General features: G+C 43.5%; 1 protein-coding gene across 3 annotated transcripts; it reads left to right on the forward strand.

Annotated features, from left to right (window-relative positions):
• Positions 1–2,759: 2,759 nt before the first annotated feature.
• LOC118213101 (glutathione hydrolase 1 proenzyme-like) lies at positions 2,760–13,327 on the forward strand. Of its 3 annotated transcripts, XM_035391786.1 has the most exons (13): positions 2,760–2,907; positions 3,948–4,134; positions 4,233–4,363; positions 5,225–5,314; positions 6,640–6,832; positions 7,507–7,670; positions 7,897–8,046; positions 9,281–9,417; positions 9,672–9,859; positions 10,002–10,129; positions 10,695–10,807; positions 11,531–11,644; positions 11,780–13,327. In XM_035391786.1, the coding sequence occupies exons 2-13, from the start codon at positions 3,971–3,973 to the stop codon at positions 11,924–11,926; spliced, it is 1,719 nt and encodes a 572-aa protein (XP_035247677.1). In that variant the 5' UTR covers positions 2,760–2,907; positions 3,948–3,970; the 3' UTR covers positions 11,927–13,327. The 3 variants fall into 3 exon arrangements, with proteins under 3 accessions (XP_035247677.1, XP_035247679.1, XP_035247678.1); XM_035391788.1 differs by lacking the exons at positions 2,760–2,907; positions 3,948–4,134; positions 4,233–4,363 and adding an exon at positions 4,914–4,919; XM_035391787.1 differs by lacking the exons at positions 2,760–2,907; positions 3,948–4,134; positions 4,233–4,363 and adding an exon at positions 5,020–5,030.
• Positions 13,328–15,743: the final 2,416 nt, after the last annotated feature.

Consider the following 15,743-nt stretch of genomic DNA (forward strand, 5'->3'; position numbering starts at 1 on the left):
GCACATTTGTAAGGAAGGGCAGGGTTCCGGGATAGTTTATGCTGTCCAGACAGCGCCTGCTCCCTGGGATCCCTAGGTTTACTGTCACTTGGTGTGATCGCCACGGTGTGTCGGCAAGAACACGGACGGACAAGGATTCCAATTCCAAGAACTTTATTACGGACAGGTGGAGGTGGGCAATGGGATGAGGGGTGATCAGGTGTGAGCACGCGTGAACAGGTGTGATCAGGTGGGATAAGGTTGGATACCATGTGATTAGGTATGTGGTCCTAAATCACCTGACTGTTGTGCCTGAGGGGGCCGGTTCAAAGGGTTAGCCTTAGCTTGACCCAAGACGGGGGAGAAGTGGGCCCCCGGAAGCACTTCCGTTAGGTGATATCGGCCCTAAAATGTACGGAATGAGGCTCCCAAACCCCCGGTCCTGCTGGCCTTTTGTACACCATTCTTTCAGGTTTCATTTCCAATTCCTCGTTTGAGTTTGCATTATGTAAGTCAAAATGCAAATGAAAATGCTATAGTCATTTTTTTCTTTAGCATCTTTAAAAAAAACCATGCCAATAAAATTTGAAAGGAAATATATTATTTGTATTTCCCTTTTCAATGGTTTATTCAGTTTGATTCCGTCTTAATTTTCTTTACCCTAATAGACTGAGGGTTTGGGGTGCCGTGAGAACAGGAGCACATGACTAGAAGGGCTTTAACCAAACTAAATGCAAACTGCCACTTTTCCCTCTAATTAAAGGGCTCTTTAGAGCTGAGAAGGTGCATCAAAGGACAACTACAGACTACAGAGGCAACTACAGAAAAATAACTACAAAAGTTTTTGCAGTACCAAACCACGCCAAAAAAACGTTGCAACTCACACCAGGTTAATGGGGCTGGAAATTAGTTTTATTGGTTCAACCTTCGAGTCTGAACCTGTTCTCCACTGACTACCTTACCCAAGTAGGTAATCGTAGCTTCGCCGAATTCACATTTTGCTAAGTTTATAGTTGAACTGGCACTTACAAACTGGTTGTAAAGCACTGGGGTCAAGCTAACACCATTACAAATAACGACAGTCAAGGTCAATCAGATTATGTTAGCGCAATAACGTGTTGTGTTTAGTATCAACGAAATTGGTCGTGGAGAGAAAAAACAAGGCTTGTACTATACTTGGCTTACCTTGTATTTTATTTCCAAAGACCTTTCATCTTATACCTTAGTATTTTAAACCTTTTGTTTTGTTTGGAGTTTTTAATAAAAGAACATCAAAGTTGGTACCTCTTGCTGTCTGAAGGCTGAAAATTGCTGAGGTGTAAATATGTATGTGTGTGTGTGAGTGTGGGTGTGATTATGTGTGCGCGCATGTCGACGGGTGGCCTGAAAAAACCCACACTGGCATTCCTTGTATTCAAAGGATTATGTACATTTAAAAATAGGGCAATACACCTATGGGTACTGTGTTGGAGATTCTGGATCAGGCCAGAATAAAGTGGAAGCCAAAGTGTCACTGTGACTTTGTAACTTGGTTTATTTATTGCCTGATCTAGTCTCTTCACATAGTAGCTCATAAACATCCCCATAATAGTCAAAGCTGTCCTTCCCATAAAGATCAGAAAATTAGCCAATTTAATTGATAACTGATATATTTGGTAAAAAAAGAGAACAAATTAAATCAAATACATTTATTCTACATGTTAGATAAGTGAGGTGTTTTAATTGTTGATACACTTGTGTACGGTATTCAATGTGCCAAACATTAAAGGGTGTTAGTTGTTAAAACTATTGGATTCACAAATTAAACATATTTTACTTAATCCTGTACTTAATTAATGACTTTTAATTGCCCATCTGACATGTCATTTGATGTTTGGAGAGAGGGACAGAAAGAACAGGCAGCATTCATACTTAGGAACAACCAACAATATAATATTGCATGACTCTTGAACAAGTTTGTCTTATCCAATTATGTTATTTCTTCAAGGCAATAATCTAAACACTAGATATCCAACAAGTGGATGACAGAAGAGTATTTTCAATTGTGAAGGAAACCCCCTTTTCAGCTGTCGAACAGATCAAGAACACTCCATTATGTATATGCTGGAAGTAGTGTCATGGCTTGGGCATGTATGGCTGCCACTGGAACTGGTTCACTGCTGTTTGTTGGTGATGTGACTATTGACGGCAGCAGCAGGTTGAATTCCGAAGTGTACGTAAACATAATATCTGCTCAGGTCCAACCAAATGCCTCAGAACTCAATGGATAGCACTTCACCTTGCAGCAGGACAATGACCCCAAACACAGGCCAAAAAGTGGAACCTTGACTGGCGATCGCCCAACCAGAATACAACTGAACATGCATTTCACTTGCTGAAGACAAGACTTACGGTCAAAGTCTCACAAAACAAATAGGAACTAATGGCTTCAATACAGGACTGGTAAAGCATCAGCAGGGAAGGTAACCAGCATCTGGGTGATGTCTAGGAGGCACACACTAACTAGTACCTATGAGGACTTCTGTTAATTTGTCTAGTTACTTACAGTCCCCTAAAATGGGAGGCTATGTGTAAAAAATTCAGTAATTTGTACACGGAACACCCAATATGCATGTATATACCCAGAAATCTGAACTGATAGCCTGCACTTTAACCTCCAATTCAGGATCGCACTGCAGGTCATTCATTTTGTTACAGTTAGAGCTCTTTCTGCTACATGTGAAGGAATTAGTCGGGTTATATTATGCGACGGGGGTTAAAGATTAATTGCGCAGTGAAGATTACTCATTGAGAGACATTGTCCCTGTAACACCTGGCACACGGAGACGACACTTGTTCCGAACGGAGCTGCTCTTCGGCCAAAACCTGCGCATTGAACTAGGCGTAAAGCTGCTGCTTGGCACCTCACATTAGCACCATTCACAGAAGGTAAAATGGGTTCATGATTCAAGTTGTCTGTTCTACTGGCGTTGTACTAGGTGCGGGTAGCGGCGTCTGTGCGTGCTGTTTCGCTGTGGCAGAATATGTCAGAGGGCCAGACAGCTGTGGAGGTGAACGTAGATACACCTCTCGGCGGGGTGAAGTTCCGCGTGTGGCTAGTTTTAGCGCTTACTAACATTATTAGTTCCTCCAACAATTTCCAATGACAGTCTGGAAATTATGAAGCTCCATCTGGACGAAACGTGAATTTATTTGTAGGTATATATGAAATTGTTCATTAAAAGCTTTTTACGAATTTTTTCCATCAGCACGGCTACATATGACAATTTGCCACAGTTTGAGTGCTCCTAGAGTCCAGAAGCGTATTCTGTGGCTATGTGGTCAGCCTATGTCAGGTTTCGGCAGGCTTAGACGTGTCACAACGCTGATTACATAAATAAGGTACTCATTAGAGTCTTGCTGTCGCTGCAGTATTTTTATGTTATGGTTAAACGTGCAAAACCCTTTAAAACGACCTTGCACACTGATCCTCTGAGCGCGCGGGAGGAGTGGGGTTTGGATCAGGTGGATGCTGTGTGAATACTTTTCGGGGGTGTTCGTTAACTTTCCTGAGATTATATTTAATGTAGAAGAGAATTCTGCCTATTTCAAAAGATTTTTCGGTGAACGGTGAGTTTCAGAAACAGAATATTTTAAAAACACCCAACAAGCTATTTTCTATCGGTTGTTTTGATCACATCTAATATTTCAGCTCTGACAATGTGCACTTCATCGAAAAACTAGTTTTTTTTTTTCAAAGAAAACTTTTGGTTTTAAGCGAGAAATTGTTCTGAATCTCTCTCTTATTGCTAATAATATAATGGGAAATGAGGAAACATTTTACTGAATAACGTACAAGGAGTCAGTTTGTGATAGGTGATCTTGATTAAAATAGTTAGCTTGTTAATGCAACCCTGTCTATTACGTTTAGCCTCATCTCACAAGCCTCTTCTGTGTGTGCGTGTGCGTTTGTGTGTTTATGTGTATAGGTGTAGGTGGCTCCTGCGGAAGGATGGTGCAGAAATCTATTGTAATCGGCTTGGCGGCGTTGCTGGTGGCGGTGGTGTGCATCTTCCTTGGGGTGTTTTTTGGGGTGGACAGGACGTCATCATCATCATCATACTACAGCAAAGCCGCTGTTGCTGCTGATGCAGGACCCTGCTCAGAGATCGGCAGGTAAAAACACATAGACATAGGCACATGCACAAACCCACACACACACACACACACTCACATAGGGGTGAGGCCCACACTCACATTTTGTGTTGTTTCAGGGATATGCTGCAGAAAGGTGGCTCAGCAGTGGATGCCTCTATTGCTGCCCTGCTGTGTGTGGGACTGATGAATGCACACAGCATGGGCATCGGAGGAGGACTCTTCCTCACCATCTACAACAGCTCTACAGGTACACACACCTGTACTCCCATACAACACCTCTTCAGATATATACACCTGTACTCTCCTACAACACCTCTACAGGTACACACACCTGTACTCTCCTACAACACCACTACCGCTATACACACTTGTACTCCCCAACAACACTTCTACAGGTATACACACCTGTACTCCCCTACAACACCCCTACAGGTATACACACCTGTACTCCCCTACAACACCTCTACAGGTATACACACCTGTACTCCCCTACAACACCTCTACAGGTATACACACCTGTACACCACTACAACACCTCTACAGGTATACACACCTGTACTCCCCTACAACACCTCTACCACTATATACACTTGTACTCCCCAACAACACCTCTACAGGTATACACACCTGTACTCCCCTACAACACCTCTACAGGTATACACACGTGTACTCCACAGCAACACCCCTAGAGGTGTACACACCTGTACTCCCTTACAAAAAGCTCTACAGGTACACACACCTGTACTCCCCTACAACACCTCTACAGGTATACACACCTGTACTCCCATACAACAGCTCTACAGGTATACACACCTGTACACCACTACAACACCTCTGCAGGTACACACACCTGTACTCCACAGCAACACCCCTACAGGTATACACACCTGTACTCCCCTACAACAGCTCTACAGGTATACACACCAGCACACCTCTTCAGGTACACACACCTGTACACCAGCACATCTCTACAACACCTCTAGAGAAAAACACACCTGTTGACCGGCACACCTCTATAGGTACACACACCCATACAGCGGCTATTTCTTTATTATTATTCATATTTATTTTATTTATTTATAAAATTAATTCTCTTTTGAAAATGAAGGAAAAGTGGAGACCATTGATGCCAGGGAAACCGCGCCCAGGCTGGCCACGGAAGGCATGTATGGGAGTGACGAACTGCTTGCCCGCAAAGGTGACCCTTTTTCCCCCTGATAACCTTTTCTCAGGTTAACTGCTAGCAAACGGGTGTGAGTGTTTTCTGTTTGTTTTCTAATGCCCCGGGCACTCGATGGTCCTTCATTACTGGGACCTTCGCAGCCGATCTGGGAAAGGGCAGACAAGCCTGTGCTTGCGTCTGAAGTCTGCGTTGTTGAGCGCCACCTCTTATGACATCACAGGTCATGTGCAAGCATCCATCCATCCGTCCAGCCTCCATTTTCTGTTTGTTTAAAATGTCAATCTTTAAGGAATTGACATTATGGAAGCCAGTTTTTAACGAATATCCATTCAAGGCTTTTGCATTCTGTGATTGCTCCTCTATATGCTGTTGTCCACTGGTGGGTTTCGGGTGTGACAATCCAGCCAAGTAATCAAATGCGTTGACGCACGCACAGGACGTTGCATGCCGAATGTGAAAGAGCATGTGTTGCTCAATATTACTGTGTCAGACAACATTGTTGGTTGTATCTAGGCAGTCTTCTTTCTCCAAAATACGCCACCGCTGGATTACCGTGTTAGAAAAATTAGCATTGATGTGCTCCTAGTAATAGCTTTGTTTCCCATGGAATGCTGGTATTTGGAGTGTGAAAATGACCTTTTGTGACAACCAGTGACCACACATGTTGCCCAATCTACCAAAACTGAAAAATTAAGGACAGACACTTTTAGCAGGTATGAGATCAACAGCAGGAGAGGCCTTTCTGAGTGAGACGTGGAGTGACAGTTGGGGTATAGAACACCAGCTAATGGCAAAAATCTCTGAAAGCTAAATCTGCTTTCAGTTCCTCAATTAGCACAATCAAACAGCCGTACTTCTGCTATTCGGATCCTGCCACAATCCTACACGTGCGAGAGAGCCACAAAAATACCACCTTTTATAGTGTCTTTTATAGCAGCAGTTATAGCACCTTTTACAGCACCTTTATTTTGTTTCTCAATGCCATTCTGAGCCATTCTTTTGTGGTCATGTGATCCCTTGATGGACTAACTTTGACCCCTCACCTGAAGCAAATGTGCTATTGTTGTGAGGTTCACATTTTTTTCTTCCAATAGAAGTTTCGGAATTTTCTTCTGTGCTGAAATGACTTTTGCAAACAGTGAAACACTGGACCTTTTAACACCGAGAGCCTCTCCTCTGTCTCGACCAGTTTTTGTTGTGTGTGACTCAATGTGAACATGGTGGTGTGGTTTAAACATTCGGTCCCTTTTCTCTGGGGACTCATAAGTGGAGCTCATCTTTTAGGGTCCTCTCAACCACAGACTGCAGGAAGAGCGACTGAGCCTCTGATTGGTTGGCAGGTGGGTTGGCGATTGCGGTCCCAGGGGAGATTCGTGGGTACAGTTTGGCGCACCAGAGACATGGCAAGCTCCCATGGAAGGACCTGTTCACCCCCAGCATTCAGCTGGCCCGCAACGGTTTCCCTGTGAGCCGAGCGCTAGCAGGTGCCATCGCGAGCAACAAGGACACCATCCTCAGCGATGAAGCTTTATGGTGAGAGCTACACACGGCGTAGCACCTAGCCACTCCCCACTGACCACTGCTCTACCGTTACTCCCCACTGACCACTACTCTATCATTACTCCCCACTGACCACTGCTCTACCGTTACTCCCCACTGACCACTACTCTATCATTACTCCCCACTGAACACGGCTCTACTGTTACTCCCACTGAACACTACTCTACTGTTACTCCCCACTGAACACTACTCTATCATTACTCCCCACTGAACACTGCTCTACCGTTACTCCCCACTGACCACTACTCTATCATTACTCCCCACTGAACACTGCTCTATCATTACTCCCCACTGAACACTACTGTACTGTTACCCCACTTAACTACGGCTCCACTGTTACTTCACACTGAACACTGCACTACTGTTACTCCATACTGACCACTGATACACCATTACTCAATACTGGCCCCTGCTCCACCATTACTCCACAGCTACTACTGCACATTGACTGTTACCCCACATTGCAGCTATGAGATCTAACCACCTTCCTGTTTTCTCATGAATTTGCAACATATCTGGGATCTCAGTATCTCATTCAGAACTGGTACCGTACATCTGTGTACATGTATAAACTTAACTCACACAGAAATTGGGCTTCAACTGAGTTCTTTTTCTTTTTTCTCTGTTTTTCTGATTTTATATTTCAGTGAAGTGTTTTGCGACCCGAGCAAAAAAAACATTCTGAAGGAAAAGGACATCATTACATTTCCCAAGCTGGCCAGGACCTATGAGCAACTGTCCGTAGAGGGGCCAGAGGCGTTCTACAATGGGACCATGGCACAGAATATTGTAAATGACATAAAGGCCAGAGGTGATTTAGCTCAGCCTCATTACCCCATTGTGGACAGCACTAATCTATGTGATCAGTGGCTCATTGCAGAGAATTGCAGTGCTTTGCTTCCTGGTAAAATATGTTTTCTGACTGGCTTGCGTGAGTAGATGACATGGTATATGTTAGGTCTGCCCGTCACATGGCCCGGCTCTCCTATCACCGCCATGAGCTTTATTTTTTGGTTACCTGGTACTCTGTCCTCCAGGGGGCATCGTGTCTCTGGAGGACCTGCGGGACTACACCCCCGTCCTGGACGAGCACCCCTTGAATTTCAGCATGGGGGAGTACACCATGGGCGTCCCTAATGCCCCTTCCAGCGGTCCCATCCTCGGCCTCATGCTAAACATCCTCCAAGGTGATGTGGGGGACAGGACCATTTCTCACTGTATAACTTCATGCTTCACAGATATCCCGTCTACTTTATTTTTTGCAGTCATATTTACACTTCACATTAAGCAGGCTAGCTTATTCAGAGTGACATGCAGGGATTACATTTTACATCTACAACCCATTTGTACACAGCAGGCTTTTTTGACTTCTGTTCCAAATTTATATTGCATTTGTGTTGTTTTAGCTCGTTTTCATGCCTTCTAGTTTGACTTAACATTACTTTCTGACCTGGCCTATGCTCACTGTGTGAACTGGACTTACTGTGTGCATGGCTATGAATAACTGTTACATAATGAGTATTGTACCTGTGTTCAGTAGTTGTTCCAATGACCTTTGGTATGCACTTATTGTACGTCACTTTGGATAAAAGCGCCAAATAAATGTAATGTTTTCCAGGAGCAATTCGGCTGAAGTATAGTATCTAGATGTGTCATGTATATTAGTTATACCTGTGTACAGGAGGTGTGGGTGTATATCAGATACACCTGTAGGTGTATTTTAGATATACCAGTGTACAGGAGATGTAGGTGTATATCAGATACACCTGTAGATGTAGGTGTATATTAGATATACTAGTGTACAGGACGTGTAGGTGTATATCAGATAAACCTGTAGGTGTATTTTAGATATACCAGTGTACAGGAGATGTAGGTGTATATCAGATACACCTGTAGATGTAGGTGTATTTTAGATATACTAGTGTACAGGACGTGTAGGTGTATATCAGCTAAACCTGTAGGTGTATTTTAGATATACCAGTGTACAGGAGATGTAGGTGTATATCAGATACACCTGTAGATTTAGGTGTATTTTAGATATACTAGTGTACAGGACGTGCAGGTGTATATCAGATAAACCTGTAGGTGTTGGTGTATTTTAGATATACCAGTGTACAGGAGGTGCAGGTGTATATCAGATAAACCTGTAGGTGTTGGTGTATTTTAGATATACCAGTGTACAGGAGGTGCAGGTGTATATCAGACAAACCTGTAGGTGTTGGTGTATTTTAGATATACCAGTGTACAGGAGGTGCAGGTGTATATCAGATAAACCTGTAGGTGTTGGTGTATTTTAGATATACCAGTGTACAGGAGGTGCAGGTGTATATCAGATAAACCTGTAGGTGTTGGTGTATTTTAGATATACCAGTGTACAGGAGGTATAGGTGTTTATCCGGTGTAACGTTTTTGGGCTGTCAGGTTTCGGGCTCACCGCAGCAAGTGTCTCCTCCCGTGAGAAGAAGGCTCTGACATATCACCGCATCGTGGAGGCCTTCCGATTCGCCTACGCCCAGCGGAGCAGACTGGGGGACCCCGACTTCCTCAACGTCACAGAGGTGAGCACCCCCAACACCTGACTGCACCCTTACCTGCACCATAGTCCTGCAGGGTGCAGTCTGGGTGTACCTCTTTACCTACAAGAGGCAATATGCATGTCTGCTCCTAATCTTCTGTTCCAGATTTAAACCTCCTTTGTTTGGACTCATAAATAGTGACTTTCAAAATGAATGCTTTTGCGCCAGCTCAGACTGGACAGTAATAGGTCACATGACTACATGCTTTGAAGCAGCTGCCTCCCTCATTCCCTCAGCTGATCAGCAACATAACCTCGAAAGAATTCGCCAGCGATGTCCGGCGCAGGATCACTGACAACATGACACACCCAACCAACTACTACGATCCGGAATTCTCCCTCCCAGACAACCAAGGCACCGCCCACCTGTCCATCATAGCCGAGGATGGGAGCGCTGTGGCCGCCACCAGCACCATCAACCACTAGTGAGAGATGGGGTACTGACAGGCCTCTGTGTGGGGTACTGACCGGGTGCTGTGTGGGGTACTGACAGGCTGGGACTTGTGAGTGTCAGGGCATGTGCGGCACATGGGCTGGTTTCAATGATCTTCTAACTGCCCTTCACAGCTTTGGCTCCAAAGTACGGTCACCAACAACCGGCATCATCTTCAACAACGAGATGGACGACTTCAGCTCTCCAAATATTACCAACCACTTTGGGGTGCCTCCGTCCCCCAGCAACTTCATCCGTCCGGGTGAGGCTCACCTCTCAGTGGAGAGGAGCCGTGATGCTCTGTTTCTGTGTTATAAATCCATATTTACGTCATAGTGTGGATTTATAATATGTGCTGTGTAATATGACTTTGTGTCCTTCATGTAATGCTGCAAAAATGGGCTGGAACAGGAAAACCTGTATTTCCTCATCTTGGGTGGTGACTTGTTCCTTGTTATTATTTTTCAACCTCAGGCCAGATCTCACAGAAAAATGAATTAATGTGAGGATTTGTAGCCAAAATGGTTTTGCATTCAATTAAAATTAATGAACGCCTAATAAATAACAAATGCAATGACAGCAATACAGTTATTCAAATTTTATTTGTGGGATGTGCCACCTTGTTATTTTTTTGGACCCACAACCAAATTATTATTAAATGCAGAGGCCTGTGCAATCAACAGCTGCGGGCAGTTCATCTGCTTGCTTAGTTAGAGTGGATTAGTGGCTTTGTCCGTGCATGCTTATCTCAGCTAAGTGCACGGTGGTTGGTGGACGTGTGTAAGGCTGGATAAAGTTTGTGCATTTCCCCATTGTTTTCTCTGCAGGCAAAAGGCCCATGTCCTCCATGTGTCCAGCCATCTTACTGGACAAAAACAACAGAGTCAAAATGGTGGTGGGGGCCTCGGGCGGGACCCATATCACCACGGCAACCGCCTTGGTGAGCCCGCTCACATCCTACATCTGTCTCCCCTCCCACGTGTTCATTAGAGTCACTTTTTCACTCTCTCTCTCTGTCTCTTGCTCTATCTCTCTATCCTTCTATCTCTTTTTTTCACTCTCACTTAACTGGGTTCTACACACATGACAGCAGAGATTATCACCTGCTGTATTTGACATGAAAGTTCTTTTACCAAGAAGAGTTTCCCATGATTCAAAAAATATTATTATTATTATTATTAGTATTATTGTTTCTGCTTCTGAATCATGGGAGGCTCTTCTTGGTAACAGAACTTTGAGTGTTAAGAACTTTGAGTCTACAGAAAGTTAATGAAAGTTTACTGCTATCACACTGGCCAGTGGGAAGATCACTGAAACACAACACAAGCTTGTGCTGCAGTAATCCCTAATGCAATGTCTTCTACCCTGGTTTAAATACCTGATATATACTTTGTTCACAAACAACACATCAGACAGTGTTGTCACGATAACTTTCTACAAGACCTTTGCTTTACCGCACGTTTACTGTGCTTCACTAGCAAACTAGTTGAGCTGCACCCTCTACACATACACGCAATCAACTACTCTTATTAAAAGACAAGACTGCAAACCCATCAGGACATGGGGCTGAGCATCTGGTGCACCTACAGAATCTCTGGCGTGTTCCTCTGTGCTCACCGTTGCCCCCACCTGTCCTCTCTGACACCTGTCACCCTCCCCTCAGGTCATTCTGAATGCGTTGTTCTTCGAGTACGACCTGAAGAGGGCGGTGTCCGAACCCCGGCTGCACAACCAGCTCCTACCCAACACCACGCTCCTTGAGAATGGCTTTGACAAGGTGGGTGGGGCCAGCTTTGTGATGTCATTACTGGGGCATAGGTATCTTGCGCTGAATATCGTGCCGGAGAAACTACACGTCATTTTGTGTGTGTCTGCATGGCTATATATGCGTGTGTGCGCGTGTGTGTTTCAGGGTGTGATGGCTGGTTTGGAGCAGCGGAACCATGAGATAGACGTGTGGGAAAAGTTAAACGGGGTGGTGCAGGCTGTGATGAGGAAGGAGAATCGGCTCTATGGCGAATCGGACCACAGAAAGGGTGGCTACCCCGCAGGCTTCTGAGGAACCCGGACCTGAAGTACTGTTCACATGAACCACGTGAATCTGAACTACAACCAGGGAACCACTCTTCAAGGTCACAAATATGTGATTAGAATGTCCTTAACTGGACGTACTGATGCTGATGTCACAATCAGCACTTGCAATAGAAAGCAAATGGAGTTCTAGAACACTTCTAGAACTCTATAATTTTGCAAAAGAAAAGCATTCCAAAGATCCTACCCTTCAAAGGGTTAGTGTGCCAAATTCCACGGTGCCTTGGAGGGAGGAGGTGATGTGGGTGGGGCTCCCTCCCTCTTCCCCCTCTCCACTTCTCATTTTTAACAATATGATGATTATGCTTATGATAATGTCATCTACATTAACATAATTCTTGCTATCATCATTAGCAATATTATTTTATCATAATTATAATTGCTGTCTTTACTATTGCCTTCATAAGCATCATCATAATAATTAGGCAAAGATTGATAATCTTTCAATAGAGACGGTTTCTGCTCTTATGTCTTGTGGGTGTATGACATATGCACATCCAACATTCATTGCTGGTGCAGGACTCAGAATGAATCATAAAAAAGAAATTAATGCCTGCATGGTTCAATGATTGAAAAATAATGATCTGTAATTGTCTTGAGATTACGTGGATGGGGATGGGTGGTTGCTTGAGGACAAACTGTCGAACAGGGGGCAATCTGTTCACTTTGCACTGTTAATAATTGTATTTACTGCTAACCTTTTCCTCTGTTCTCATTTATTGAATATGATTGGTCAATGAAAAAATCAGTCTTATTTTTTGAATGTAGTATTCACCAGATCTGCCCCTATTTGGCTTTACAAAAGTATTTATTACATTATTTATTATATCGTTGTCCTGCCAGTAGATTTCAATTGGGGGCAATAATCTGCGTGGTGATCATTTTCCTCGTGTGAAACATTGTAACATTGCCTGTCCAGACACCCAACAGACCCTTGTTGTGATGTCACTTCCTCTTTGTGATAAGGTGTAAACTCAGGGCTGGTTACAGAAACAGCGCTGTATAACTGTCACTCTTACCCGTGACTGTAATTATGTATGTGGCTCTCCTTCCGGCTTCTCATTTGGCCAATGGCAGTGCTTTGAACCAAATTCCAGAATTAAATGAATGGCCACCTGTACATTATTTTACCACATTTGCCTGACACATTTTTCTTTTTCTTTTTTTAAATTATCATTACTTTTACTTGTAGAGATTTTTCCTCCATTAATCATTACTTTTAGACATGGGAGTAAATGCTTTGTTGGATGGTTTACAGATTACAAAAGATACTCTCCTGTCCAGCCATCCCAATGAATGCAAAGGCTGTTCTCACTGCTGGCTTGGAGCCAGCAAGACGCATTAAACAAACTCAGGACTGAGTAAACTTAATTTAATATTTTTTACTGTATATACTGCACTAGTACCATTTATTACACGGCTTTGTTGAATGCTCGATTCTGATTGGTGTCTGGAGGCATTCTGCAGTCCAGTATTTCTATATAATGGCCGCTGCTATGGGTAACAGACCGCTTTAACTCATAACTTGTTTCATGTCACTCTGCAGAAAGAAGGGCCACTGCGGCCAATTTGACCGTTGTCACTTTAAGAAAATCAGTAAATCTGCCATCTTTGAACACATGCATTTCGTCACTCGCCTATACACAGTGCCATCGCAAAATACACAACACTGCATTCTTTGGACACCCAGACAGACCACGGCTCGTGTGGAGGCACACTACGAGAGACACGGCGCGACAAAATTTGCATTCCATGAAAAACAGGTGTAACTGTAAAGTCCGCATGGTTAATGTCAGCTGGAGTCAAATAAAGTAGTAGGAGTCAGATATGGAAATTAAGGTTAGGAGAGAGTGACTTAATCTTGTGAGTCACACAGGTAAGGTTAACGCATCATCCTACACATTTTATATATACCTGAACAGAGACAACACATTCACAACATTCAGCTTTCCCAGAAGTGTGAGTTGGTTGGTTCCTTGAAATGTGAAGTGAAAATGGAAGTCCCATATTTCATTTGAATATGTTGAATAAACACCTTTAAGCATTAGAAGAAACTCTCCCTTTTCTCTCTCCAATGACTCAGAATAAACAACTGTCGGACAAACTCAAATAAAGATGATTTATATGAGTTATCTTTCATCAGTTCAGTGAAACCATATAAGCGGGACGCTCAGTTGGAGGGAATAAGGGGTGGAGCCTGAGGCATGCTGGGACATTTCCAGTGTGCAAGTGCAGTCAAGTCTCTCCAGAAAATCCTTCAGTCTCCCCAATAACAGAGAAGGAAGGAACTGCTGTCTTTTTTGTGGTTGTCCTTGTTCTCCGAAAAGACTTGAAATAACACGGGCAATCCGCCCACTTTCAAGGACTTCAAGTCTCTCATTACAGCGCTTGATCATTCAATGTTGTGAAAAAAAAAAAAATTCAGAAGAAATTGTGGCGTCTGGCTCCTTTACAAAGCCTTCCTTTTGTTAACTGTTCAGATTTACACAGAGCAGGACACACGAGAGTCAGGTCCAGTTAACCTTGTTAACTATTAAAGACAGTCAGTTCCTGCTTACTATTAAAGACATTCAGTTCCTGTTAACAAACCAGGAAACCTTCTGTGCATGTTCATCCCTGTTATCTAGGGTTGGAAACACCCATTGGACAAAGTCTGAAAGACGTGATGATTTTTCCAAACGAATACCTACATTGTCATTTACGTCACTGCTAGCTGTTAATGCCCATGTTTCGCCGACCTTGCGATTCCCGGATTCCAAGGCAATTCCGGCAGTTTCCTGGGAAACCCAGGAGGCTTGGCAACCACTCTGTCGCCAGGTGATTGATAAGATAACGTACAGTACGATGAGATAAGAAACTTTACTGTCCCCAAAGGAGACAACTGTCTTGGGCAATGTGCTTAAGGTGGTTAAAAACAGCACTGTACAAAGAGCAATGCAGTATCATACAAAAAGGAAAAGAAAACTTTACACCGTACAGGACAGGGCAATACAGACCACAATAACGGCAACCCAAAGTGCTTCTACAGTATGTGCACTTCAGGGTTATGGTGTGCCATGGCAAGCTGTTGTTTCAGTTCCTCTTGGTGTGTAGTTCTCTGATAGAGATCGGGATAAAAGATAGTTTGTCTCGATTCCGTCTACACAGTGGGACAACCTTCTTCCTGATGGTAAGAGCTGGTACTCACCATGCAGGATGTGCGATATGACGTGATTTCAACTGCTCATACGTGGCTTGCAGTGAGCGGTACTATCCCTGTGGTTATCACGGACGAATGCACCAGGCTAATATTTTGTTTATATCTCAGAACAGAATACAACCAAAATTGACCCAGAAACAGATTATATTATTATAATAAAATACAGCAAATGTTAGCATGTAACAATAAGGGCAAACTATCCAACTACAATGATATTTATAATCACCAGTTTGTGATGAAAGGATTGACATTCATGTTCTTGAGTTTGTGAAGATGTGGCTGCAGAGTTTTAGATGCTGAACTAATATCAACTGACAGAAGATGCGCACAAGACTCAGGGTCCTCCAGACATTTAGTGATAAGATGAGCAATACTTGTGATGGCATTGTCTGTGCCACGTGTCTGTCTATAAGCAAACTGAAACGGATCTAACTGGGCGTTGACTTCTTTACACAACTGGGCATTGACTTCTTTACACAACAGAGATAACATACGTCTTTCGAAACATTTAATTGTTATGGAAGTTAATGTAACTGCTGCATTGTCCAAGTTAGTGATGGAGTTCAGCACTATTGCTATGTTTGTT

The sequence above is a fragment of the Anguilla anguilla genome, chromosome 14 (assembly GCF_013347855.1).
Source record: "Anguilla anguilla isolate fAngAng1 chromosome 14, fAngAng1.pri, whole genome shotgun sequence".
NCBI classification, from domain to species: Eukaryota; Metazoa; Chordata; class Actinopteri; order Anguilliformes; family Anguillidae; genus Anguilla; species Anguilla anguilla.

Bases quoted from the DNA above. Each gene is read 5' to 3' on its own strand.
- LOC118213101 (XM_035391786.1), top strand. From the start codon at position 3,971: ATGGTGCAGAAATCTATTGTAATCGGCTTGGCGGCGTTGCTGGTGGCG. The intron at 4,364-5,224 runs GTACACACACCT...TTGAAAATGAAG, and splicing joins CATCTACAACAGCTCTACAG to GAAAAGTGGAGACCATTGAT. The intron at 10,808-11,530 runs GTGAGCCCGCTC...CCCTCCCCTCAG, and splicing joins TCACCACGGCAACCGCCTTG to GTCATTCTGAATGCGTTGTT.